Source organism: Ziziphus jujuba, chromosome 5, assembly GCF_031755915.1.
Source record: "Ziziphus jujuba cultivar Dongzao chromosome 5, ASM3175591v1".
Lineage (NCBI taxonomy): Eukaryota > Viridiplantae > Streptophyta > Magnoliopsida > Rosales > Rhamnaceae > Ziziphus > Ziziphus jujuba.
Window position 1 is genome coordinate 2464152 of NC_083383.1, and position 25950 is coordinate 2490101.

Genomic DNA, 25950 nt, shown 5'->3' on the forward strand with positions numbered 1-25950 from the left:
GCTGACCTGTTTATTGTAATATTGCACTATTGTCAGCCGGAAAGTGGCAAGTAATTAAGGCTCCCAGTGGTTCGGATTCAGCATTTCAGAAGGCAGAGGATGTGGCAGGCAGCATGTTTGCTAAATCCAACAAGGCAGACATTGCATCAGGGGGAACAAGTCGTGGAAATATGTCAAACAAGTTATCTTGAGCTCCAAAGTTAAGATATTGCAGAGGATGCAGCAAAAGTACACTGGGATGGATGTTGTACATACTATGTGCTCATCCCCTAAAAACACTAAGCACAAGGCGGAGGAACAACTTTCACCACGTGTGACAGTCATATTGAATGCTGTGCTTCAAATTTGAATTAACGTCCATAAAATACTTATGCTTCCGAAACTGTTAAATGTCCACAAATAATGCTCGAAATTGTAGGAAACTGGGAGCTATTTTCTAATGTCAACAGTCTTTAAACATCTATCATTCTTAAGATAATTCGATCTCATCGGTTGACTTCTATAATTAGTACTCATGAAGTGCCACCAACGTTGCACAGAAAAAACGCGCTTTGCCTATTTATAGTTGATAGTTAAAGATAAAAAGGGATATAGAATCTTCTTTTGTTCAAGTTTCCAATCATACTGTGAGTCTATGACCACATATCCGGATTACCATAAAAGATTCAGAAACCTAAACGTAAATCACTAAAGGAAAAAAAAATAAATTAAAAGGCATTAAGTAGGACTTCATGAACATGTCGGTGTCGGATATCTCTGGCTCTCCTTAAATACTATTATTATTATTATTTTTAATCTTTCCGTTTGGTCCAACTCTGAGTTGAGCTTAATAAGATTTCGCTAGTTTTTCCTCCTGAAACTGATCGAGTGAAAGTTGTAAATTTGCACGTGATGCACCTGAGGCGACCGCAAGGGGCTGAAGCGGTATGGACTGAGGAGGAAGAGACTGAACCCTTCAAAATTCAAATCAAATCCAAACGTTCAGAAAATAATTTAGACCCAAAGTTTAGGAAAAAGAAAAGAAAAAATTAAAATCATACCGTTACCTGACCACCGCCTTATATCATACATAGAGATTAGGTTTAGTTTTTCTTCTTCTCCAATATCCAGAAGCTTCACCCAGCTACCTCTGTACGTCAGATGTTACTTCAGATAGATGAATGCCACAGACTTTTTCCGCCTCCTACATCATTACAATTTTCCGGTGAGATATATTTATATATATATTGTTAGAGTTAGTGACCCGAATTCTTGATGATCCGACCAGAAAAGCTCGTGGTGCGACTCATTTAGTGAAACTAATTTTGGAGAAAAATTTGGAGCTCTGTGGTGGAAGCGGAGGTCTCGGGTCGATAGGCCCGAGACCGTAGCCCACCACTGAGCCCGACGGGGGTGCGGGGGCAGCGCCCCCACGGTACGGACCTGTTCAATTTTAGGGTTTCTTCCGTATATATATTTCTTATTCTTTTGGGGTTTTGCGGCTGTAATTGGGGTTTTAGGGTATAGCGCAGTTTTTCTCACCTTTGTATCAATCTTTCGATATTGGATTTGATTCTCACTGCCCGTGATTTTTCCCGTCAAGGGTTTCCACGTAAATCTTGTGTTTGTTCTTCGTTTTCTTTGTTTCCGTTGCTATTTATTTTTCTCCCAATTCCCTAACATATATATATATATCAATATATATTTCCTTAATTTTTTTTTTTTTGTTTTGTTTTATCATCCTGAATGTAATTTGAACTTGATTACTAATTGTTTAATTTGAATATGATCTTCTCTTTTTGATGATACTCTTTCCTCTCCTCTGCTCTGCTCTCTGTTTGTTAATTTCTCCTAGTTTCACATACAATACAGATATCATATCCAAGTAGGAGTGACTCTAGTGTCTGCACAAAAAGAGTCTTTTTGTTTTGTTCCCTTCAGAACTTGAGGCTAACATTTAATCTGCAAATTTGGGGGGTTAAAGAAGGATTTGATAGTCCATCTTCTTCAGAGCATTGAGTTGGCTGTCTGCGACGCCCATTACAGGTCCAAATTTCGACAAGACACTAATACTATTTCGGACTTATTATTAGTATTATTATATGTATATTTTTTTGTGTTTACGATTCAGATTACAATTGCTTCTAAAGGTTCCAGTTCCAATTCCAATGGGTCTGTGCAATCGAAGAGAAGGCTCACGCATATGATAGCCCCAAGCTCTTTCTTGGTTGAATTGGAGACTGTGGATGCTTTCTTCTCTTGGTAAGCTATGAATTTCTGTTTTTTCTTGCTATTATTTATTTATTTATTTAATGCATTGAGTACTGCTTCGAAATTATATATTTCGTTCCGTTGTTGATTTGCTGCCATTTTCTAAATAGACTGCTAATTAATTCTTAGTGTGCTTGCTGTACCCATCGAGTCCTGTTGTACCCATCGAGTCCAAGTTGGTTAACCACTGTGTACTGGGTTGCAAATGAATTGATTTCTCAAATTTGGTTGGAGACTCTCTGTTCAAAGCATTTCGGTGAACTCTGTTCTAAGCATGGGAACTCCTTGTTTAAGCTAGCTCCTTATCCAAAATTTCAGGTATACTTGATTTTGGAGAAAATCGTGCCGCTGCATTGGTCAAACTGAAAGATTGCTTGTCAAAAATTTCTGGTAACTTGATTTTGAAGTTGCAGCACTTAACTGTGTACTTTTACTAACGGTTAATGCTACAGTTTTAGATGAATACATGTGTTTTGGGCAGTGTTCTAATAGGCATAAACGTCCCAAGATGGTAAGGTTAAGTTTTAAATTTTAGGAGCTTAGTATGTCTAGATATTTTATAATTATATTATTATTTTAATTATTATAAGCTATTAAATAAATAAAATAATTTATATTTTAAATATCAAAATATATATGTCTATATTATTTTTATATGTGTAATAAATATAAATTAATATGTAATTAATCATAATAAATATATTAAAATTTATATTTTTTAAGTTTTCAACGACAGATTAGGTTCAAAACATATATATTACAAACGTACAAGTACCTAATAATTACTAGATTAATATATATTTAGCTATTACCATAATCAACCATCCAATACAAAATCATTTTTCTTGAACTTTCTAATTTCAACTTGAGCATTTCTAGAATCTTTTTTAAGTAGTAACATGTTATTCTCCATTTCATCATCATTACAACCTTTGACAATCTATGATTGTGTATTACAAGCATCACTTGTTAGTAGAGTCTTTAATTTATTATTTTTTTTTTCTTATTCATCATTTTCATCTTCTTTTTTTAAGGAAAAAAAAAACTTAATCTTAGAAAAATTTTCATTTTTGAACAATATTTTTTTTTAATTTTTTCTGAATTGTTTTCTAACATTTAAAAAAAAAATCATTTAAAAAAAAACTTTGAAAAAAAAAAAAGCTCATACCTTTTAGGACCTAGATACGCATTAAATGATCAATACAGTATTGATCATCTTTTTTTAAATTTTGTTACTATACAAAATATTATCTAAAACCATTACGCTTAAACGCACCTAATGGCCTTTCTCTCCACTTTTAGAACACTTATTTAGGGTCACCATTTGTTTTTAGACAGGGGCCCAGCACTGCATCATGCATCGGGGATATGTATGCTCTTTGATTTTACCACTGTATCTTGCCATTTCTTCGCATAACTTATGAGTGGTTAACTTATGAGTGGCTGGTAGTGCTAATGATTTTACAGTGTCATAGAGATTTCTTGCTTTTCACTTCCCTATTTAGTAATTAGTGAATTTTTTCCTTTGTTTGTTCTTTTGAATTATCTTAGAAATGAGCGAGTGAGTTATGTGTCTCACTGCTTTTCTGCTTTTCTACAGGCTGAACCTGTCTTCTTATATTTGTTGGCGGTGACGTTGATTTATTTATTATATATATATTTTATTTACTTTTTTTTTCTTTTTTTCTTTTTTGTTTCTCTTGCGCTAAAACTAGAACACGAATTATAGAATTATAAAAACTTAAAAAAATTCACAAATTTTGAAAAACTTTATTTATTTACTTACTCGTTTATTGACTTAATATTTGTTAATTGGTTTGTTTTTTGACTTATATGTTTATTGATTATTCATAATGGTTGGATTATTTGTTATATATTATTATTGACAGATATATTTATTATATATTATTATTGATAGATTATTATTTATTTTTAGCTAGAAAAACTTGAAAATCTTAGAAAAGTAGAAAATTCAGAAAAATAAGAAAACTTTATTTGATTATTTAGTTATTCATTTATTTATTTATTCGTTTATTTATTTACTTAATATTTGTTGATTCATTATTTTATTGGTTTATTATTATTTTTTGATTGATATATTTATTTATTTCTAAATGTAAAACTAGAATTATAAGGAACTAAAACAAGAAAATCTTGCGTTAGAAAACCTTTATAAAAGTCAGATAAAATTTAACTTAGAAAAAGAAGAAGAAGAAGAAGATAATAATTTTAACTTTAAAAAATTAAAAAAAATTCTTAAAAACTTTAAAAACTTAGAAAAACCATAAAACTTAACAAAAAACATATAAAAACTTTATGTATTTATTTATTTAATTACTTTAGAGAAAGTTTAAAAACTAAGGAAAGCTTGAAAAAACTTAAAATAAAAACGTCTTATTAAGCTTAAACAAATTAGAAAACTAGAAAAACCAAGAACCAAATAAAAGAAAACTAAAAACTAGTAAAACAGGAAAACGATAACAAAAAAACCAGAAATAAAAACTTGTAAAACAAAAAATTATAAAACACCTAGAAACTAGAAAAACTAAAAAACAAAAAGTATAAAACTAGAAAAAGCAGAAAAATGATGAACAAAAAACAAAAATAGAAACTAGGAAAATAAAACCTAGAAACTAGAAACTACGAAGAAAAAAAAAAACAAGCTAGAAAAACAAAATGTAGGAAACTAGAAATGCGGAAAAACAAAACAAAAAATAGAAAAAGCTGAAAACTAGAAACTAGGGAAAAGAAAAAAAAAAAAAAACTAGCAACTAGGAATACAAAAAACAAAAAGCACAATAGACAATAAACAAACAACAAAAGAAAAACTAGAAAGTAGGGGAAAAAAAACTAGAAAAGTATACCAGAAACAAGAAAACTGAAAATTAGAAACTAGAAAACAAAAAACAAAAACTAAAAATTTGAACCTAGAAAAACTAAAAACAAATAACAAATAACAAATAACAAAAACTATAAACTAGAAAAAAGGAAAAAGAAAAAAGCCAAAACTAGAAATTGAAAAAATATATATATATATATATATATATATATATTAAACTAGAAAGTTATAACTATGAATGATTTTTGTTTTAAAAAATTGTTCTTACTTTGTTCTATTCTTTTGTCCTTTCTAAGACCAGGCAGAATGGCTATCTCTTAATGTTTCGTAATATTAAGCTTTTTCCTGATTTATCCTGTTAATTTGATATAAAATGGTAAGAATAATGGTTCAGACAATTGCATGTCATATTTGAGAACGTATTTGAAATTCTTGTGCAGGACTTGTGCTGACCAATGGAGATAAAATGTTCATTAGAGAAGGGCTACAATTTTTTTTTGCTCGATGGACTCGTCTAAGCTTAATAATCAATATGAATGGGTAAGGGGGTGTATAGAGAAGAGATTGTAGGTGAATGCCATTAGTTAAGAATTAGACTGGCCGAATAATTTCCATTGCGTCCAAGTATGGTAGTTTCTCTTGGATTTATTCATTTCACATTGGTTTCATGTATGGGCTTTGCTTCTTTCAAACATTTATTGAAATTCGGATGACATGGACCCACACCAAAGGATATGTTTTTTATATTTGTTTTGTTCGTAACCGACACGTTGTTATATTTTTGTGACTGTGAGAAACAAATTTCGTTTACTCCTAGTATTTTCATTACTTCAATTTTTGATGCTATGTTTCTTAAAATTATCATTGATTTTTTTTTTACTGTTAAAATTTATTAATTAATTTTAACAGACTCATATATATAAATATATATATATATATATATGTGTATATCAAAACATACGTATTTTTAAATTTTTTATCAATTAATTTTAATAATTAAATATTAAAAAAATATATTTTATAATTGAATAATCTTATAGAAATATAATTTTAACCTTAAATTTAACTGATAAAAAATGATAAAAGCTTATAGGTTAGTTTTTTAATAATTTATAAAGAAATAATAATAAATGATAATTTTCGAAAGGGAGGGAAAAATGAAATTTCCCTTTAAATATTGTGAAATGAAATACTTAAGTTGGTACCCCCCAAAAGGCTGTTGTAACGATAAAAAAGAAAAATGCAACGAATTATGATTGTGTGGCATGATACATGGCGGTCGTGCTTCAGTACGACAATTAATAACCTAGGATTGGTACAGTCACCCACTGCTCTTTATTTCCATGTCCCTTAAATAATATAAAAGGAAATTACGGTCAAATGGGTCTCTCGGCCATTGCTGGACACACTCTCACTCGTTTCTCCGCTCCCTTGTCTACTTCCTCATCTTTTGGTACTCTCTTCTTCGGGCGTATCCGCAGAGGAATTCTCGGGCAATTGCCGACCCGAAAGCAGCAGAAGAAGTATTATAAGATAATGTCTTCTTCATCATCGTCGTCGCATCCAGAAGTCGAGGCGAAGCAAGACCAAATTGCAGCTCCTTATGGCTCTTGGAAGTCCCCAATCACCGCCGATGTTGTCTGTGGTGCATCCAAGCGTCTCGGTGGTACTGCCGTTGATTCCCATGGCCGACTTATTTGGCTTGAATCGCGTCCCTCTGAATCAGGGTCAGTACCTATGTGTCTTTATCGCTTTTATGTATGTGATAAATTGCTTCATTTTCATTTGCTTAAAACCCTAATCCATTAAGCTCCGAGGAAATTGGATCTTTGTGTTTTTTTTTTTTCCCGATTTTTCAGTCAATTTAATTATTAAACTGCTTTCAGACGAGCTGTTCTTGTAAAAGAACCGGAGAAACCAGGAGACGAACCTGTTGATATTACGCCCAAGGACTTTGGCGTACGGACACTGGCTCAGGAGTACGGAGGGGGTGATTTCAGCGTTCATGAGGATACTGTTATTTTCTCCAACTATAAGGACCAGAGACTTTACAAGCAGCTTATAAATTCCAAAGGTCTGAATTAGATTGTGGTTGTTTCTCATGCTGAGCTTTGTGATACTTTTGCATAATCCCTGTTATATGCCTTAAAATTTTGATGTTTTCTTAAATATAAATGCGAATCAATTCTGAAATATTAATTAAAAGAAGCAGCTGATGTTATGTATTGTGGGTGCGAAGCAGATTATTCTCCCGTACCACTCACTCCAGATTATGGTGGGCCAGTAGTGAGTTACGCCGATGGAGTTTTTGATACGCGCTTTGGTCGTTATATTACTGTCCGAGAAGGTATATATAAATTTTTTTTTTTTTTTTCTGAGCTTATTTGTGCTTGGGTGTTACATTCTTATCAGATGTTTGCACTCGTGATCTCTCTTAACACATCCGCTTATGGTACATGTAGATCGTCGTGAAAGCAGCATAAATGCAACAACAGCGGTTGTAACAGTGAGGCTGGGCAACGAGAATATTCAGGGTAAGCATTTTTCGGCGAGAAAAAATTTGTAGGTTCCATAGTGTTTAAAATGGTGTTAAGTTTTACATTGTTATATTTGTTTGTTGGTTTGTTTGTTTTGTTATTCCCCCCTCTCCTCTTAAGTTTTTGCATTTTTAAAAGAATAATGTTCATTTGCTGGGTGACATTTAGAACCGGAAGTACTAATTGGTGGAAAAGACTTCTATGCCTTCCCTCGTCTGGACCCCAAAGGAGAAAGAATAGCATGGATTGAATGGAGCCACCCGAACATGCCATGGGATAAAGCAGAACTCTGGGTTGGCTATATTTCTGATAAAGGGTAAGCACATTTAATTTTGCCCTTTGTTTCTTTAACGGTATATATGCACATCCCTTCTCATGGAAATCTATGCGCAGCTTATTATCCCACTTCACTTCTCTCGTTGGTAATCTTGGTTACTTAATTATGGTGACATCCCAAAGGCTTTTTTTCTCTCACTTAATAGAAGTAACTGTCTCCACTCTGTCTTGCAGAGAGATCTACAAGCGCATCTGCATTGCTGGATCTGATCCTACTGTTGTGGAGTCGCCAACTGAACCCAAGTGGTCCTCTAGTGGTACTTTATTAAATTTACATTTTGTCAGGATAAAGTTTGGAAGTATTGTTGCCTCATTTTATTTCCTGCTTTAATTCCTTTTGCTGTTGAATTTGTGCAGGGGAACTGTTTTTCATAACTGATAGAAAATGTGGGTTTTGGAATCTCTATAAATGGGTAAATTTCATACCTTGATGACCCTAAAGTGATAACTTGAATGTTATTTATTGTAAAAAGTGCAATGCTTCTATGAGAGAGGACTTTGGTGCATAATGTTCTAGAACATGTACCTATCTGAAATTACTTATTTGGCATCAATATGTATTTGTTATATTATGACTTTTAGTTTCCCTTTTGTTTTGTTGCAGGTTGAATCTGACAATAAAGTGTTGTCATTGTATTCCTTGGATGCGGAGTTTTCTAGACCTTTGTGGGTTTTTGGTATAAATTCATATGAAATAATCCAGAGCCACGAAGGAAAAAATTTAGTTGCTTGCAGCTACAGGTGATTCTGAATGTACAAGTTTTGCATGCTAGATTTATATATTTATCTTGTCTTCACACATAGTTTATGATTACCTAATTTATCTATTTTAGTTTAAATTTTTAAGTTTTGGATTTGGCATGCAGACAGAAAGGGAGGTCCTATCTTGTAATTGTGGATGATGTTCAGAGCACCTTATCAGTTCTTGATATTCCGTTCACTGTCATTGATAATATTGTACAGTCAAGAACCTTATCCTCCCTAACGTAGTAACTTTCTGTGAAATACATTTGTTAGATTGATATGCATTTTGAAGGACTTCCTAAATTTCTTCACCTTCCTTTTCAGACCTCAACAGACCATTGCTTATATGTGGAAGGAGCATCAGCAATTCACCCATCATCTGTTGCTAAGGTGATGATGCACACTTGCAAAGTGGTATTGTTTACGAAATTAAATAGATTATACGTTCTTATGTCTTTTCACACTCCATACTTTTGTTTTCTGTCTCAACAGGTTACTTTAGATTCCTATAAATCAAAAGCAGTTGAATTCAAGATTATTTGGTCGTCTTCACCTGATTGTTTAAAATACAAGTCGTATTTTAGTTTACCTGAGTTAATTGAATTCCCAACTGAAGTTCCTGGTCAAACAGCATATGCATACTTTTATCCACCAACTAATCCCATTTACCAAGCAAATGAAGAAGAGAAGCCTCCACTGTTATTGAAAAGCCATGGTATGTTATATTTTGACAATTCAAAATTGCATTTTGCCATTCATAGAATGAAGCATGTATGCCAGTGTTAGGCCATTTCTCTTTGACCAGAACTATGAATGTAATGAATTTATCTGCATTTAGAAATGGTCCTTGGAACTGGTGAACCATTAGGTTGAAATTATAACTATGCTATCCTTTGTTTTCAATTTTAAGAGACTTAGACCTGGGAATTAGAAAATTTGGTGTACTGCATACCTTGGTTGGTGCATGAGGAAGCTTACATAGGTTGTTTTTTGGTTTCATATGCATGTTTGTGACATTAGTTCCCATGTTTTGTGGTTTTCTTCAATTCATGCAGGAGGGCCAACAGCTGAAACACGTGGAATATTGAATTTAAGCATTCAATATTGGACCAGTCGGGGCTGGGCTTTTGTTGATGTTAATTATGGCGGCAGCACAGGTTAGATCTCAACAACCTTAATTATAATTATTAGGTTCACTTCATCACTATAGGATCTAAACGTTACAGTTTGACCAACTAGAGAAGTGCATTTCAATTTCTTCTTCGCATAAGATCTTATGTGATGGATTTCCAGGTTATGGCAGAGAATATCGAGAACGGCTTCTGGGGCAATGGGGAATTGTGGATGTCAATGACTGTTGCAGTTGTGCTAAATTTTTGGTATCTATTTTCTATATTCTTGTTAGATGCCATCAGTTTTCTTTTTGAACACTGTTTAAACCATGGAGACATAAATTTTGTTATATAGGTGGAGTCTGGAAAGGTAGATGCAAAACGACTATGTATTACTGGGGGCTCTGCTGGTGGATACACGACCTTAGCAGCTCTTGCATTCAGAGACACATTCAAGGCTGGTGCTTCCTTGTATGGTGTGAGTGCCTGACCTTTATTTGGTTTTTGATTCTGTGTCTATCTTGTGATCTCTCTGTTATGGATTATAATACTGGAATAGTAAGTTGAACGGCTAACAGTTCACAATTATGCCATAATTGTTCTTAAAAGAAATTTCTAAATATTATCTTTTCGTGTTTGGAGTACAGATAAAAGTTGCATGGCAAGTTCATAAAAAGTTGACTGGTTTATGTCTTAAATTTCTCAATGAACAGGTAGCCGACTTAAAAATGTTGGCAGCGGAGACTCACAAATTTGAATCTCACTATATTGATAATCTTGTTGGTAAGATAGATGACTGCATTGACGAATCGGTTTGTTAATTTTTAGTGAGTCCATTAACAGAGGTGAACTGGTTGCAGGTAGCAAAAAGGATTTTTTTGAGAGGTCGCCGATAAACTCTGTTGATAAATTTTCTTGTCCCATTATTCTATTTCAAGGATTGGAGGATAAGGTAGGCAATTATTACTATTTCCTTTTCCTGTGTAATTTTTTTTTTTTTTTTTTTCAAGGCAGAAAGATATTACTGGAAGCAACCCGAAGCAAGACATGTTGATAATCTCATCGTGAAATTTATCATTTATGATTTTCAAAGTTATATTTGAAACAGTATCTAACCTAGTTTTGCAGGTTGTACCCCCTGATCAAGCTCGGAAAATATACCAGGCAGTGAAGGAAAAGGGCTTGCCTGTTGCTCTTGTTGAGTATGAAGGAGAACAACATGGTTTCCGCAAAGTACGTACTATTTATTTTGTGCGTCCCTTGATATTTGTGATAGAAAAAGCTAGTATTGATCTGGAATTAATTATAAGCAGGCTGAAAACATAAAGTTCACACTGGAACAACAAATGGTTTTCTTTGCACGATTAGTCGGGAACTTCAAGGTCGCAGATGACATTACTCCAATCAAAATCGATAACTTTGACTGAGGATTTCACATGGAGGTAGGTATCTGATTTAGGGTAGTTAATGCATTCTATAGCAGTATATGATTTAAGCATGTAGGTATTAAGTTTACTTGATTTTAAGAGATTCGGATGCCATCTAATGAGAGCAACTAATTTTTGCTTCTCTTCAGGAACTTTGTCTAGCTGCTCCCTTGTTGGAGAACTTTAAAATGACACTGAAGTTCTTGGACACCAATAGAATCGCTACACTTGTGTAATGCCTTATCTCGTTTAATACCTTGTTATTTTGAAAATCTGAAACGGGCTCTCATTCGTATGCTATGACAATAAATCATGAGTTGCTACCTTTTTCTTTGTCATAGGCAGATCCATATTATATAGTTCCTGGTCTATTATTTGCCATTACGTCGGGATAGGGATGTGTTTTACGTCACTCTATCCTTCCTATATTCATTTCACGCGTGTTTCATTTCAATCTCAAGCTCCATTTTCTTGTGATTTTTAAATTTCTGGTTTTGATATTGACTTGTAAATTATACTTAACAAAAAGGAAAATAAAAATTTGCGAGTCAACTATTATGCAGGGTATTTGGCATTGATCGTTTAGTTGATAAGATTAATTTAGTTTAAGATCATAAGGTCTCACCGATTGCTCATAAATTTCCATTCTCCTCGTTTTTTTAATTTTATTATTTATTTATTTATTTATTTCCTTCTCCGTTCGGTGTGGAGGGTTGCTTGGTCTTTTGGATTGGCGTTTGTTGTGACGTATTTAACATAGTATTGATTTTAAGTGGATACAAAATTGTCATCAGAGTGAGCTACGTGGCGTTGTCGCGTAGCAGATATCTTCTAGTGGTTATATATATATATATATATATATATATATGCTGAAAGTTATCTTCCTGGTTGTTGTTTGTTCCTGCTTGCTTCTGGAAAGTTGACAAAATTTTTAATGTACCGTCCCCATTATTTTCTATTAGCACAAAATGGCCATGGAAATGTAACATTATTATATAGTCTGGTTGGATGCCTCATCCCTATCTATATTCCACCGCTCATTTGACTTTCTAGATTGTTGAACTTCATTCCGGATTATGCATAGACAAAGTCAACTATGGACAACGGATTTGGGGTCTAACTTTTCCCTGTTTTTATTATTATTAGTATTTTTATTTGCGTAATCCGCATTTTTTTTTAAATTTATTTTGTAAATGATGTCATGGAATACGCTCTTTGGTAACTCTACTGAAACTACATATATTTAACTCCAAAAAAGATGAAAAAAAAAAAAAAAAACTAAAACGATAAATTTAATTGACCACGCTTAAATGTTGTACGGTTAAAACTATACTCATGCATCAAACTGCATATGTACTAAAAGAATTTATATGATTCAAAGAAATAGAAAATTTACGCTTAAAGGAGTATGGTGGAAGATTATATTTTGTACTAAAACCAGAAAACAGTTTTTTAGCATTATAGAGGCAAAACGGTGGCCATTGGAAAAATTTAAAAGTTAGCACTTGTACTTTATTTCAGTTTTTCATTTGAGGATTCAGAGGATGATGGTTCCACTTTTAACTTTTTAAGAACGTTAACTTATGATTGCCGACAATAATTGATGCTAGAAATATTTTAGCAAAATAATGGAGAGGATCATACAGGCAATTTGTGATGTAGTAATAGTATATGCTTCCAAAATGTTTCTATAAACGTACAATTTATCAATAAAACAAAGAAAGAATTCATGTAATCATGTATGTTTGTTATAGAGTAGAATGAAGGGGACTCGGAAAAGCTCACCACCATCAACCAAAATCTAGGTCCTTTCCATGGTAGTCTAGACTTTTAAGAACAAATAAACTTAAAAACTTTACAAAAAAAATAAAAATAAAAATATAAAAAATTTCTTCGCAATCACTTGGTGATTATTTATGCACGAGTAAGGGACCCAAAACCATTGGCAATAGCATTAACAGCAGGACTGAAAGATAATCGACCGAGAATGCTTTGCTTGTACGGCAAATAGGTCTTCTTCTTCAAATCCTCCGCGGCCGCTCTCTTCATGTTGTAGTGCAGCTCGTGGGCTGAAACCGGTCCTCTCCGCCTTGAACTCGATGTTGACGATGATCCAAAGCTCTCCGTAGACCGAAAGCTGGAGTTTTTAAGGTCTTCATTTTTCTTAAAAGAAGTCGAGTATTTTCTGAATGGATCTTTATCCGTCGCTCTTCCTTCTGATGCGCTACGAAACAACAGAAAATCTCTCAATCTCCATTTTCTCGAACTCTTGGATGCAGCGGAAGCAGAAGAAGAGAGCGATTCTTTTGAAACCAAAGACAATTGCACCAACTGCTTCTTGTTGTTGTCGTTGTTTTGTTGTATATTTTGTTGTTCTTCTTCCCATGGATACTGAGAAACCCTCAAAGGAGAAAGCGATCTCGTCGCTCTACGACCAGAATTAGAGGATGATAGTGCCGGAGTTCTATCTCTTCCTCTAGCGTTTTGACTTTTCTCATCAGAATCCCCTCTCCGTTTGGGTGAGAGAGCTTTGCGGATAATCTTCTTGCCTTGAGTAATCGGCAATTTAGGGAAATTAGGGATTTGCCGGCGAGGAGGAGGAGGCTCCATAGGCCGAATTTTGCCGCCGTCGAAAAGTTCATCTGCAGAAAGAGAAGCTCTCTCCAATTCCTCACTGAAATCAAAGGCAAAGTCGTCCTCATGATCTGCTTTCTTAGGCAGAGAAGGAGATGGAGATCCAGCGGTACTACCACCATAGGCATCGTTGATGGAAATGGAGAATTGCTCGAACTCTTTGTAAAACTCAGACGCGCGAGAAGGACTTGTTGGTGCGCTGAAAAAGTACTCGCCGAAGCGTTTGGGAGTTGAAGGAGCAGAGGAGTGAGGCGAACTGTTGAAGTCGAAATCCATGGATTGCGTTGGTATGACAATCTCCATCTCGGTGGTGATGGTGGCGGGGGTTTTCCTTTTGTGGGAAATCTGGTTGGGGAATCAGACAGATCGAAAAAGGTGAATATAAAGGGGAAGGAGTTTTTGGATTTAGGAGGAAGGAGGAGAGAAATAACAAAAAGTTAAAAAGACGGGTAGAGATTGTTGACCACTTAAGTCATAGCTAGGATCGGAGCCGCCTTCTACTACTTTTATAGCTTATAATTGTCACTTTCTATTATTATTATTAATTTTTTTTGTTTTTGGCGATTTTGTGCCATGTATATTTCACATGCCAATGGTTTAATCATTTCCCCTTTTTTTTTTTTTTTTTTTATTCTAATGTTTTCAGCTGGTCAATACAAGAATGTATTTTCCTTGAAGTGCAAGCTGGTAGACGTGGACGTCATAAATGATGAAACCATTAAAATGTTAAAAGGTTAAAAAAAATAATAATAAAACAAAATAAACAAAGTGTAGAGACTAATCGATTGGTTCAGCAATGGCTTCATCACCAAGGCTCTGAGGTGAATATAAGCATGCAGTCAACGGAGCCTTTTTGTCGGTCAACAATAATAGCTTTGAGTTTGGAATGCGGGTAAAAATACCAACCAAAGAAATGATTAAAAGGATGATGTGAACATTGCTTTACTTTCGTATCTAAAATGCAACAAATAGGATGTTGCCATGTGGAGAGCTTGAGAAACATGGGAAACGTGTATTAGAAATTATAAATTTCATTTTTTCTCGTTTTTTAAGAGATGAGGAAGAAGTAAAATTCAAGGTTAAAAATCCTCAACTATTTTGAATAATTAAGGGCTACACCTAAGCATATAACTTTTAGGTGACAGCCAAAAAAATTGGAGTGATGTGGTTACATACAAGGATGGCTCAACTTCACCTGTATGACATTTTGTTCTTAAATTATTATTTATTATGATTATTTTAAAGTTTAGACAATAAGTCGGCTATATTTCATATCTATAAGACATAAAAAAAAAAAAAAAAGTATATATTTGTTTCATATCGATTTATTCTTTTATGCTCTGATTAAATGAAGAAATTAATGTTTTTAACATTTTTGTTGGATGATAACTCAATAAATGTCTGCTAATGAATTTCTTCATGTTAGAAATCAAAGTTTGGGGATTTTCTTTTTTTTTTTTTTTTTTTTTTAAATCTATATCGATTATAAACCAAAATATTTTCAGAATTTACATACCTTTAAGATGTTTTGGAGTTTAAACTTTTTAAAACTCTAAAACATCTAAAGATTTTGGCAGTTAAACTTTTTAGAAAATATAATTTTTGCATCAATATGTATATTTCGTAATATTCTGTATATTTTTTTCCTTCTAGAAGGCTAAGAAAATCCAAATCAATCCCAACCAATGTGAATTTGTATAAGAATTTACTAATTTTTATTTCAATAATGCCGGTTTACTGAACCATCAAGCAACATACCTGGAAAATATTATTATATCAAATTAATTTCTTTGAAATTTTATATGTTTTTATTGATCCCATATTGATAGCTGCAGACATGCGCGTAAATTTTAATTTTCGACTAGTTGACGAGTTCTTCATTTAAAAGGATTGGTTGAACACTGGGGAATCTTTCACATCTAAAACCAATTCTAAAAAATTACTAGAATGTGAAATTATATGGCGATGGGGATTTGGAGCCGGACAAGGAAATTAATTCCAATTCTATCATAAAAGTGAACATTTATATATTTTTGTTTTCGGAATTAAAATTTTTAGAGTTTAAAACATTAATATATTTTTTGGACTTAAAACTTTTTGGATTTAAAAACATTTAAAAATGATCCAGGCCAAAAAAAAAAAAAAAAAAAACTATTTCATGGTGTGTATATGCATATAGAATAAAAAATCTCTAAATATTTCTTAGTATATAGTATGCTTTCTTTTTTCTTCTACGAAGTATTCTTGCAAAAGAATCCTGATCAATCTGAACCAATTGTGAATTTGGAACAAATATATATATATATATATATATATATATATAAAATCAAGATTAGAATTTAAAAGTTTTTAAAAAATAATTAAGTATAAATTAATTGAAATATTAAAATTTTATTTAAAAAATAATTAAATAATTAATAAATATAATTTTAAATTTTAAATTTAACCCAATTCAAAAGCTGAAAGAAAAAAATCTTATATTAAAAACTTTATTTAAATCTGTATATATATATATATATATATATTAGTAAAGCACTCAAAGCAACCAAAAAAAAAAAAAAAATTCTATATTCTTATTATTATTATTTTTTTTACTTTTTTTTCTCGATCCAGATTACAAAACACGTGGTTAATTTTTGGGCGGTTAGACCGTTTCATGAGTTCTAGATTAGCAAGTTGTAGTTGAACCATATGAAATCTTCTTTTTCTTTCTTTATTATTCTTTATTATTATTATGTTTTTTTGGGTAAATTTGAATATTTGCAGTTCACATATTACCAAAATTGAACAACTTTTGGGGCCGCAAAAAAATTTAACTCTATAACATATTGCAAAACACACGTCTACTTGTCACACAACTTTAGCCACTTTACTGGATTTTAGAGGAACACAGGATTCCTATTTTGTCTATCTTTCTTTTCTATATTAAAGCTACTAAATCAAATTAATTTTTTATTAAAAAAATCAAATTATTTAATTTATTTCTTTTGTATATATATAGAGAAAATCCCAATATTATAATATTGGATTAAGTGATCCACAAGGGTAAAGATGATGCATTGTGTGATGAAACGCAGGTTTTGGTTTCAATGGATAGAATTAGATTTAATTAATTACGAGATTTCTATCAGAAAAAAAACTTTGCAGTACGTATTTAGAATTAGTTTTTTTTTTTTTTTTTTTTTTGGTGAAATAAGTATCTAGAATTAATTAGTTGAAACCGCATAACCTGACCCTCTTATACTTCCTTATTCAAATGTAACCACTTCTCTAATCCCAACATGTTGTATTCGTATTTTAAAATCAAGGTAAATTATTTTATGAATATTTCCTCAAAAAAAAAAAAAACAATAATAATAATAATGAATACATTACCCGGCGGAGTTCAGATAAGAACAAAACACCACAGCCATTATTGAAAGTTGAACTTTCCAATCACATAAATTTCGGTTGAAAAATGAAAAGTGATGGAGCATACTTGCAAACGAAATTGGATGTTGTTTTCCTCATGTAGTATCTCCCTTGTTTATTCCCTCCACGACAGATAAGACAGACTATTATTTATTCATCTAAAACCAATATATAAAACATGATCGACGGAGACTCTGACTATCCATATTCTAGATATCAAACCAATATATTATTACTCTGTTTTATTACCCATCTTTCAGACGTCAATTTATTAAAAAAAAAAGGCTAAAGAGCCAAAAAATAAAAATAAAAAATAAAAAAGAAGATAATACCTACAATTAGAAATTAGAAATAGAATTCTTTCTACGCGGTTTTTTGGGTCGAGTTCGCAGGCGGTGACGTCCAGGTAGCTTGCCCAAAATATCAATCGGGTCACAGCACAAAAACATGTTCGGCCCAGATTTACTTATATGATTGGGCTAAATGCACCAGGAATTGGGCCGTATTAAACGTGATGGTTATTTTTGGGGGTTTTTCCCATAAATAGCCACCTTACAACTCCATTTTAGAAAAATAGCAAATTTTTTTTTTTTAAAAAAAACTAGCCATCTTAGGACAAAAATACCCTTGATAAAATTGAAAATTACACAAAAGCTTTCCTTTCTTCTACACAGCCGTTCGTTCGTGGGGGTGGGGTTTATACAAAACTGTTTGTGGGGTTTCTCTAAACTCTTTGCATCTCATCGCCTCTCACTCTCATTTTTTTGTATTTTCTCATATCTCAAACTAAAATCAGGTAAAAATTTTATCTTTTTTCTTATTAGATGAAAGTAAGGAAATATGTGTTTTTTTTGTTTTTTCTTTTTCTATTTTTTCTTGTAAGTTTTATTAGTTTAGAGTTTTTTAAGCTTTTTATTTGATATGGGTATGCAAGAAATTGATTTATGAGATGTTCTATGTGATTTTAAAGATACTTTAGGTGGCATATGGTTTGAAAATGGGAGAAATTTTGTGTAAAACTGAAAAATCGCGAAAAACAGTAAAAACAGAGGAAATTTGGCGAAAAAGATGAATTTCCGCCAATTTCTTCCAGTTTGTCAGTTTTCGCAAATTTCCGCCAATTTTCCGCCAGTTTTCCGCCAGTAGGAAAAAGCTATATTTGGCCCGAAAAAAAAAACAGAATCAACTTTTTTAATACAATTAATATGTTTGTTTAATATTATTCAAAATTTTATATATTTATTGATTTAGTTTAACGTTATTCATTTAATTTTGTAGTCAAATGGAAGATGATGACATTGTAATTGCGGTTTTATACAATGGAACATTGGTACAAAATGATAGTGGTGATTGGGAATATCGAAATGGTAAAAATGTAATGGTTTCCGTCGGCAAGAGATGCACAAAATCAGAGTTAGAGGATGAGATTTTCAATTCTATTGAGATAGATCGAAATGAATATTTGCTAAAGCTAAAATGGATATATGGACGATGTGCAGAAAAGTTGGATCCTACAGAAATACGATGTGATAGGGATGTGAAATGCTTTCTTCAAGAAGTGAGGAATGGAGGGATGACAATGATGCGGCCTCCATTGTATGTTGAGGTGATTTCAAAAGTTGAACATGTATGTAGAAATGTTCATCAAACAGCATTTGCTTCGGATAGTGGGAGTAATCTTCATTCTTTTTCTTGTCCTCCAATTGGCGGTCGTCTACCACAAGCTTCCGGTACTGAACCAATTCAGGCTACATCTCAGGAAATTCGTGGGGGGGCCTGGACATCATTTAACATTCACGAAGGAGTTGATGTTGGAGGTGACTATGCTGAACGGTTTCCTAACGACGAGGAGTATGAGCAGTTGCATCATATTGATCATGATGAGAATTACAATGCAGCAGGGGATGATGTTGGTCATAATGATGTAGATTTTGATCATGAGTTGCCGGATAATGATAATGATATGCATCCTGAAATGAACAATGAAGGAGTTGATGATGTTAGGGTTCATCGTGCTACAAGTGACCACATATCATCGAGCAACAGAAGTGGTTCTATGGCCATATTTTCGTCAAAGTTCACTGGCTGTGAGAGCATAGTAGTTGGACAATTATTTCGCAACAAACGTGACCTACAGAATAAACTGAGTATCTATTGCATGCGAGAAAATAAGGAGTTCAAGGTGACACGATCAACTACACAACGGTATGAGGTTGTATGCTTGGAAAATACTTGTAAATGGCGACTACGTGCAACCACATTTAAAAATGGAGAAATATTTGTTGTGAGAATTTTTGATAATGCACACAGATGCTTTCTGGAATTGATTTTCAATCTTTAGTTTACATATCATTTTATGAAATGTCCAAACGATTTTGAAAATAAAAACAAACATATATCAATTTTATTTTTATTTAAAATGGTTATTGATTTTAAATGTCACTACATTTTTTGTTAATTCCATCTTCATCTTATATAATGTTTGTCTTTGGGCTATCCTCGGTGGAGCTATCCTCAAACTTCTTTATTTGGGCTGGAGTCAGTTTGAACTTAATATCCGACACGGCTTTCTAGAAGTTCGATCTACAATTAACCTTTGCCCTCCATATCTCCGAGTCCCAAAACCTTCGTTGGTAATCTGAATCCATTTATCTGCAAATCAAATACAACAAAACATAACAGATGGAGGAAACATTTTTTCCGACACGAGAAAAGCCTGAAGGACAATTTTTCCGCCTGGAGGAAAAAAATTTCCGCCTGGAGGAAAACATTTCCTTCCTCCAGGCGGAAAACCTTTTCCTCCTGGAGGAAATTCGCCTGGAGGAAAAAAAGAGAAAATATTTTCCTCGGGGTGGAAAATTTTCCAGAACCAAAATAACATACACCTAACGGGATTTTCAAACCAGCGCATAATACATTATACATTAGTAGTGTACATTATACATTGCTTCGTAAAGATAACCTATAGATATATTATGGTTTCACATTCAAACCTCCCATTAAATTCAAACAAAAACACAACTTCACAATAGTTTTAATTTCACATTTCACATTCTAACCATGCAACACAAACATTTCTGTCACACCAAATAAAACAATATTATAAGCATAGCGCATAATGACAAAGTTCAAAATTGTAAAACTCATTCAATACAGCACAACTAAAGGTTTTCATATAAGTTCGTTACATTAAAGCGAAATTAGTTTGCAAAATATTTTCTATGTTGTACAGAGAAGCAACTTACATTAATGGGGGACAAACCACCACCAATGCTTCTCTATCTATTTATATATATGTCTCTCTCTTTATCTATCTCTGTGAGTGTATGTGTAATTTTATCAGCTTGCACTTGTAACTCCACGATCGCAAATTTTGTGCTTCAATTTTCTGCTCAGTCCATCACTTGCTCCTCCAATGCTGAAAGAAATAGAAAATCAATATTAGTAACCATGCAGCAATCAAATTTAGCATATTATATGTGTAAGATGTGCATATGAACAAGAGCATATGAGAAATTTGGAAAATTTTCACCAACAGAAAAAAACCACAACAAGCATAAACCCTTTTAAACAAATATAATCCATACAATTCCATATCATTTGCCTTATTGAATAAGTTGAGCAAATTATCAGGCTGGTTAAGATAAACATTGATAGCTAATCAACCTCCTGTTTGGCATGGAATTATTTCTACCGTTTGCTTTGGCCAAAAACAAAAGAAGAAATAAAGGAAAAAAAAAAGAAAAAGAAAAAAAGTTCAATGCTCAACTGAACATAGTAGAGAAGTACAAATTACAAACAATTAATGCATATATAGATATGGAGCTGTCTTTCTTATGGAGAATATAATAGCAAAAAAACAATGCAACTGAAAATAAAATTGAAAACGAAAAATTAATGAAAAAGGTGAGGATGGTAATGTGGTGGGAACATTTGTGACATAAAAATTAATTGAAGGTCCAAAAGTTAATGACCAAAAGTTAATGGGACTGAGTTGATAGAAGTAAGAGGCCAGGAAATATGTAATTTTGTAATAAAATGGTCCATACATAAATACATGTATGTAGTTCTTCTCCAAATTGAATGCAACTTGCATGCATTTATGATCTACCTTCCATGAAATGTTCATGTCTTTCATGAGAAGACATATATTGTTGTATTCCAAAATTTGCCTCTCATCCATCACCATCTCAAAGATATTATTTCTACCTAGACAGGAGGCAGATATTTCTCTCTCTTTAATTTCATTTCAAATCCTTGTCTCACTTTCTTTTGGACTATACTTGCAAATCTTTACCATTTCTCTTATAATATCGTACTATATTGTAAAATTGTTAAATTGGTCTCCCTAGAAAACTGTATATATAACATGATGAAGATATAGCAGTTAAAATTTAGGTAAGATTGGAAAATAACAAGCTCAGACAGACACATATTATTAATATATAGATTATAGATACATGATATAGATATCTCTGATATTTTAATGAATATATATGCATATAATATATAATATCGGTTGGGACCTAACAAGCAAGATAGATTGCATTGATAACCTAACAAGCAAGATAGATTGCATTGATAGCTAAACCAGATCATATGTCATGTTGAAGATTCATATCAGGATTAAATACTCAAAATGACATAGTTTTGAATCTATCACATGCGTAATAATCTTTTGGTTTTGATTGCTCAACAATTTTATTTATATGTATAAGTGGGTTCATGATAATCCGTGGACAGCAGGTTTTCTAAAACAGAGATAATATATATATATATATATATATATATATTGGTGTAGAGTGGACAAAAAATGTGATGTTTTTATTAAGAAAGTAAACAAAACCACCAAAATAGTTTGGCAAGATTGTAGTGTGAACTGTGAAAGTCACTTCAAACACCTTGCTATCCTATACAACTCAACAAATTCCATTTACAAATTCCATTTCTAGATGGCTTAGATCTAAGTATAGAAATTATTTTCAAAGAAGCTCAAGACTAACTGATTATTTAGATGTTTCGTATTTATACATGTATTTGCGCATTGCTGATCCATAAAGAATTTGCAATTTGCCAGCATGACAATGTTATCATATATATTATATATACAAATATATATTCTATAATATAGTCATCCAAAAAAATAAAATATTCTAATATATATATATATATATATATATACGCACACACATTTCCTACCATATATGTATGGCTCCCCTGTCTTCTGCCACTTGTTTCTTTAGAACTTCAATAATGCACAATTTGCCAGCAGATAATGACATATGGGTACCTAGAGTACTATTTCATCATGCAAGAGTAAGAAAATGTATAAAAAAATGAAAAATAATAATATAAATAAATGTACAAAGCTAGCAAGTAAAATATTAAGGAAGGTTTAATCTACAGCACACTAAACCTCTCTTGATCTACACCAGAAAAACGCATTTGCCTTAAAAGATATTTACAGCCTGAGTGCCATAATTTTCAACCACAGAAATCACAATCCTTTCATGCTTCACCATGGACCAGTCTGCGTTCGTCTCAAGCACCGTTTCTTTACTCCCCGCTGCACATTCATCATCTCCATTGCCTACATTATAATAGAATTTACCTTTAGTTATGATAAATGTCAAACTGGAACAGCAATATTAAATTTGCAAACACAATAACAAGTAATCCGAAAACTATGGATCATATCCTTGCTGAGTTCGGTTACCAACATTTTGTCCAATTTACCATAAGGAAAATAGAATCTGCTTAAGATAGCGAGCATTAAGAATTGGACATGGTTGAATTGAACTGAATCTGGATGCAATATTAGCTGAAGGAATCAAATATTTAAATTGAATATTTCAGGGCGACTGACAGGATATAATAAGTCGGAGCAATACCTGATTCTTCTGCATTTCTAGCATTTCTGCCTGCAGCAACCAAAGATAACCACAAAATTGTTAGCCACAGGAATGGAACGCAAGCTTATTTGCAATCACTGATTTATATAAGCGTACGCATGAAAATTTACCTGCTTTTTCTTCAATTCCTGGTTCTCTTCTTTCAACTTTGCAACCTCTGCTTCCAACTCCATAGTGTACGCCTAGCACATGCCCAAAACAGAATATGGGAGAAAACGATTGAGCACTTATAAGGATGCTATGTTACAATGGACGAGGACGATGCCGGCGAATGGGAGACGAATGTCGGTGAAAATGGTGGCCGGGATGGTAATTTTTGAAATGCCCTAGCTGCGTTTTCAAAGGGAAAGTAAAAAAAAAAAAACTGAAACCCTTATACATGGCCCTGCGTTTTGATAGAGAAAAGAACAAAAAAAAATATATATATATATATATAGATAAGGGTACTTTAGTCCAAATGGGTAAAATATTGGTTAGTTTTTAAAAAAATAAAAAAATTTGCTATTTTTCTAAAATAGAGTTGTATGGTGGCTATTTATCGAAAAAACCCTATTTTTGGCGGGGGTAAGAGTGGCAGGGTTATGAAATTGACCGCTTGATTAGAATATCTCCAATGGAAAATCTGTTGGTTCTGTACGTCTAAGAAAATCTATATCACATTAAATTGATAGAAAGAATTAAAAAAAAAACTTCTCTAATGTATTGTATAAGAGTTTTATTATAAAAAAAAAAAAAAAATCTATCTAACAAACTCTATATTTAGAGCATTTTTTATGTAATGTTCATGGGTTCTAACTATCTAAAAAAAATTTTGTTACGTCGTATGAATAGATAGTCTTTTAAAACAAACTTTTTCAAATGGTGTTGTGTAAGAAGTTTATTAAGATAGGGTGACAATGAAGAAAATAAAATTGTCTAACACATCCTCTATTTGAGACATCCTCTATTTGTACAAAATCTGTTAGACAGTATAAATTATAAATTCGATTTTTTTCTCTCCTTTCTCCTCATCAATTCACAATCTTTTCTCTCTTCTTTCTCAGAATGCCAAATCATTTCATTCAAAATTTTTAATATGATTCATTGAAGAAGAAATTTAAATAAACATTATTCATTGATAGATGCTTTGTCATTCAAGCTTCAATAACTTTTAAATTCCTTATAAACTAGTTTTAATGGACAAAATTTATTGAAAATGTTCTTATGAAAAATCTATTAAACAGTGTGAATCATAAATTAACATTTTCTCTCTCATTTTTCTTCATCAATTCACAGTATCTTCTCTATTCTTTCTACTCTCTTTTCTTCTGACATGTGAATTCATTTTATTTAAAATTTTGAAACTTTTCAAATTCGTTTCAATAAATATAACCATTGAAATTGCTTTTATATATAAAGAGATGAATTGTGGGTTTACTACAAACAAACTAATAGGAATAACTGTTTTCCACCAATAATAAAAAAAAAAAATAATAATAATATGAATAACGGCTGTAACTCATTTTGGCAAACTTTGTCACCTATTACCTTTTTTTTTTTTTTAAGGCACTATAAGTTATAACTTTGTTATCTGAATATTTTATTAAATAAATGACACAAAACATATACCGTCCAACGTTAAGCAAGGCGACCAAATTTGTTAAACGACGCAGCATTTACAACAAGAAGCTCTATCTCTCTCTCTCTCTCAGTGAAACCCTCCAGCCGGCCCAGAAGTGAACCAAGAAGATGAGAGAAAAATTGATGTCCATACAAAAATTAAATGTCACAAACAGAGACAAGATCTGCTCCACTTCCATCATTTTGCAGATTCGTACGCCGGAGGGCCATGAATGCTTAAAGCGAGCCGTCACTCTCAGCCTTTAGCTTTTCTGAATAGTGAATAGTGAGTTGTGACCAACCAACTTTGAAACGCTGTGTTTTTATTTCTTTGCAAAGGCGCGTACCGGGTTTGATAAGCAGGTCCAATTTCTGTGAAAGGGACAAATTCTGGACCACCCTATTACTTTGTCCCGTTTCTTAAATTTTCTTTAGCATGGGACAAACTTTGATTCCCCAGCTAGCAATCTATCATCGCCAGTGCTGTTTTGCATATATATTAAAACTATGTATACTCAAGTCAGTCCAGAAATTCCAACTCGATCGAGTCTCCATTCAGTTTGGCTTTGATTGAATTGGTGGTTTTGAAATCAGACTATAGGCTTGACAAACAAAATAAATTATGAATAATTTGGTCCTCTGTATACCCCACTTTGACAAACAAAATAAATATTGAATTTAAATCTCTCCTTGTTTTAGTATTTTCCGGTCTTGATATGACAAGCTACAAATTGTTAACCCAAATTTGTTTTTCTATTTATTTTTTATTTTTTATTTTTATTTCTTGCTTGATAAGTATGTTGAAGATTTAAGATCTGCACTGAATCTCAGGAAATAATTATAGAAACAGGACGAAGTGGCCTGGCCTGGTGGTCGAGCAGCCACTACTTGTCCCAGAGATGCGCGAGTTCGAGCCGCTGGGGTGGGGAGGGCATAGGGGTCAGCCAAAAAAGGGCGCAAAAAAAAAAAAAAAAAAAGTATAGAAACAGAATAATCTTTAGCTAAAGGATAGTTTTGGTTGGCTTTTGGATCCAAGAATATTTATAGTTTCATTAATTTGGTTGATCTATAAGCGAATCATTTTTGGTGAATATCTGTAAGCAAATTATGGCTACATGATGTTCAGATTGAAATGAATCTATGCTAATG

General features: G+C 32.6%; 3 protein-coding genes and 1 long non-coding RNA gene across 8 annotated transcripts; 2 read left to right on the forward strand and 2 right to left on the reverse strand.

The window, feature by feature from the left end:
* Positions 1-672: 672 nt before the first annotated feature.
* LOC132803909 (uncharacterized) lies at positions 673-5852 on the forward strand. Its single transcript, XR_009639155.1, has 5 exons — positions 673-1204; positions 1852-2025; positions 2111-2241; positions 2569-2640; positions 5530-5852. It is a non-coding gene; the product is annotated as an uncharacterized LOC132803909 (long non-coding RNA).
* A 546-nt stretch (positions 5853-6398) lies between these two features.
* Positions 6399-11570, forward strand: LOC107420937 (probable dipeptidyl-peptidase 5). Its single transcript, XM_016030029.4, has 19 exons — positions 6399-6816; positions 6976-7163; positions 7332-7436; positions 7552-7623; positions 7795-7942; positions 8137-8219; positions 8320-8375; positions 8567-8703; positions 8829-8919; positions 9031-9096; positions 9199-9421; positions 9762-9863; positions 10000-10085; positions 10174-10296; positions 10532-10601; positions 10679-10770; positions 10947-11051; positions 11132-11260; positions 11395-11570. Exons 1-18 carry the CDS (start codon positions 6470-6472, stop codon positions 11243-11245), a joined length of 2208 nt encoding a protein of 735 aa, XP_015885515.3. The 5' UTR covers positions 6399-6469; the 3' UTR covers positions 11246-11260; positions 11395-11570.
* A 1401-nt stretch (positions 11571-12971) lies between these two features.
* Positions 12972-14353, reverse strand: LOC107420880 (uncharacterized). The gene has a single exon (XM_016029941.4). The coding sequence runs from the start codon at positions 14180-14182 to the stop codon at positions 13160-13162; it is 1023 nt and encodes a 340-aa protein (XP_015885427.1). The 5' UTR covers positions 14183-14353; the 3' UTR covers positions 12972-13159.
* A 5766-nt stretch (positions 14354-20119) lies between these two features.
* On the reverse strand, positions 20120-23746 carry LOC132803699 (uncharacterized). Of its 5 annotated transcripts, XR_009638918.1 has the most exons (6): positions 23313-23746; positions 23182-23211; positions 23027-23111; positions 22707-22880; positions 22490-22588; positions 20120-20708 (listed from the first exon to the last, which is right to left on the reverse strand). XR_009638918.1 is itself a non-coding variant. In XM_060817061.1 (5 exons), exons 1-4 carry the CDS (start codon positions 23373-23375, stop codon positions 22741-22743), a joined length of 318 nt encoding a protein of 105 aa, XP_060673044.1. In that variant the 5' UTR covers positions 23376-23746; the 3' UTR covers positions 20120-20708; positions 22707-22740. The 5 variants fall into 5 exon arrangements, 2 of the variants coding, with proteins under 2 accessions (XP_060673044.1, XP_060673043.1); XR_009638920.1 differs by having other exon boundaries at positions 22490-22880; positions 23027-23095; XM_060817061.1 differs by lacking the exon at positions 22490-22588.
* Between the last annotated feature and the right edge of the window lie 2204 nt (positions 23747-25950).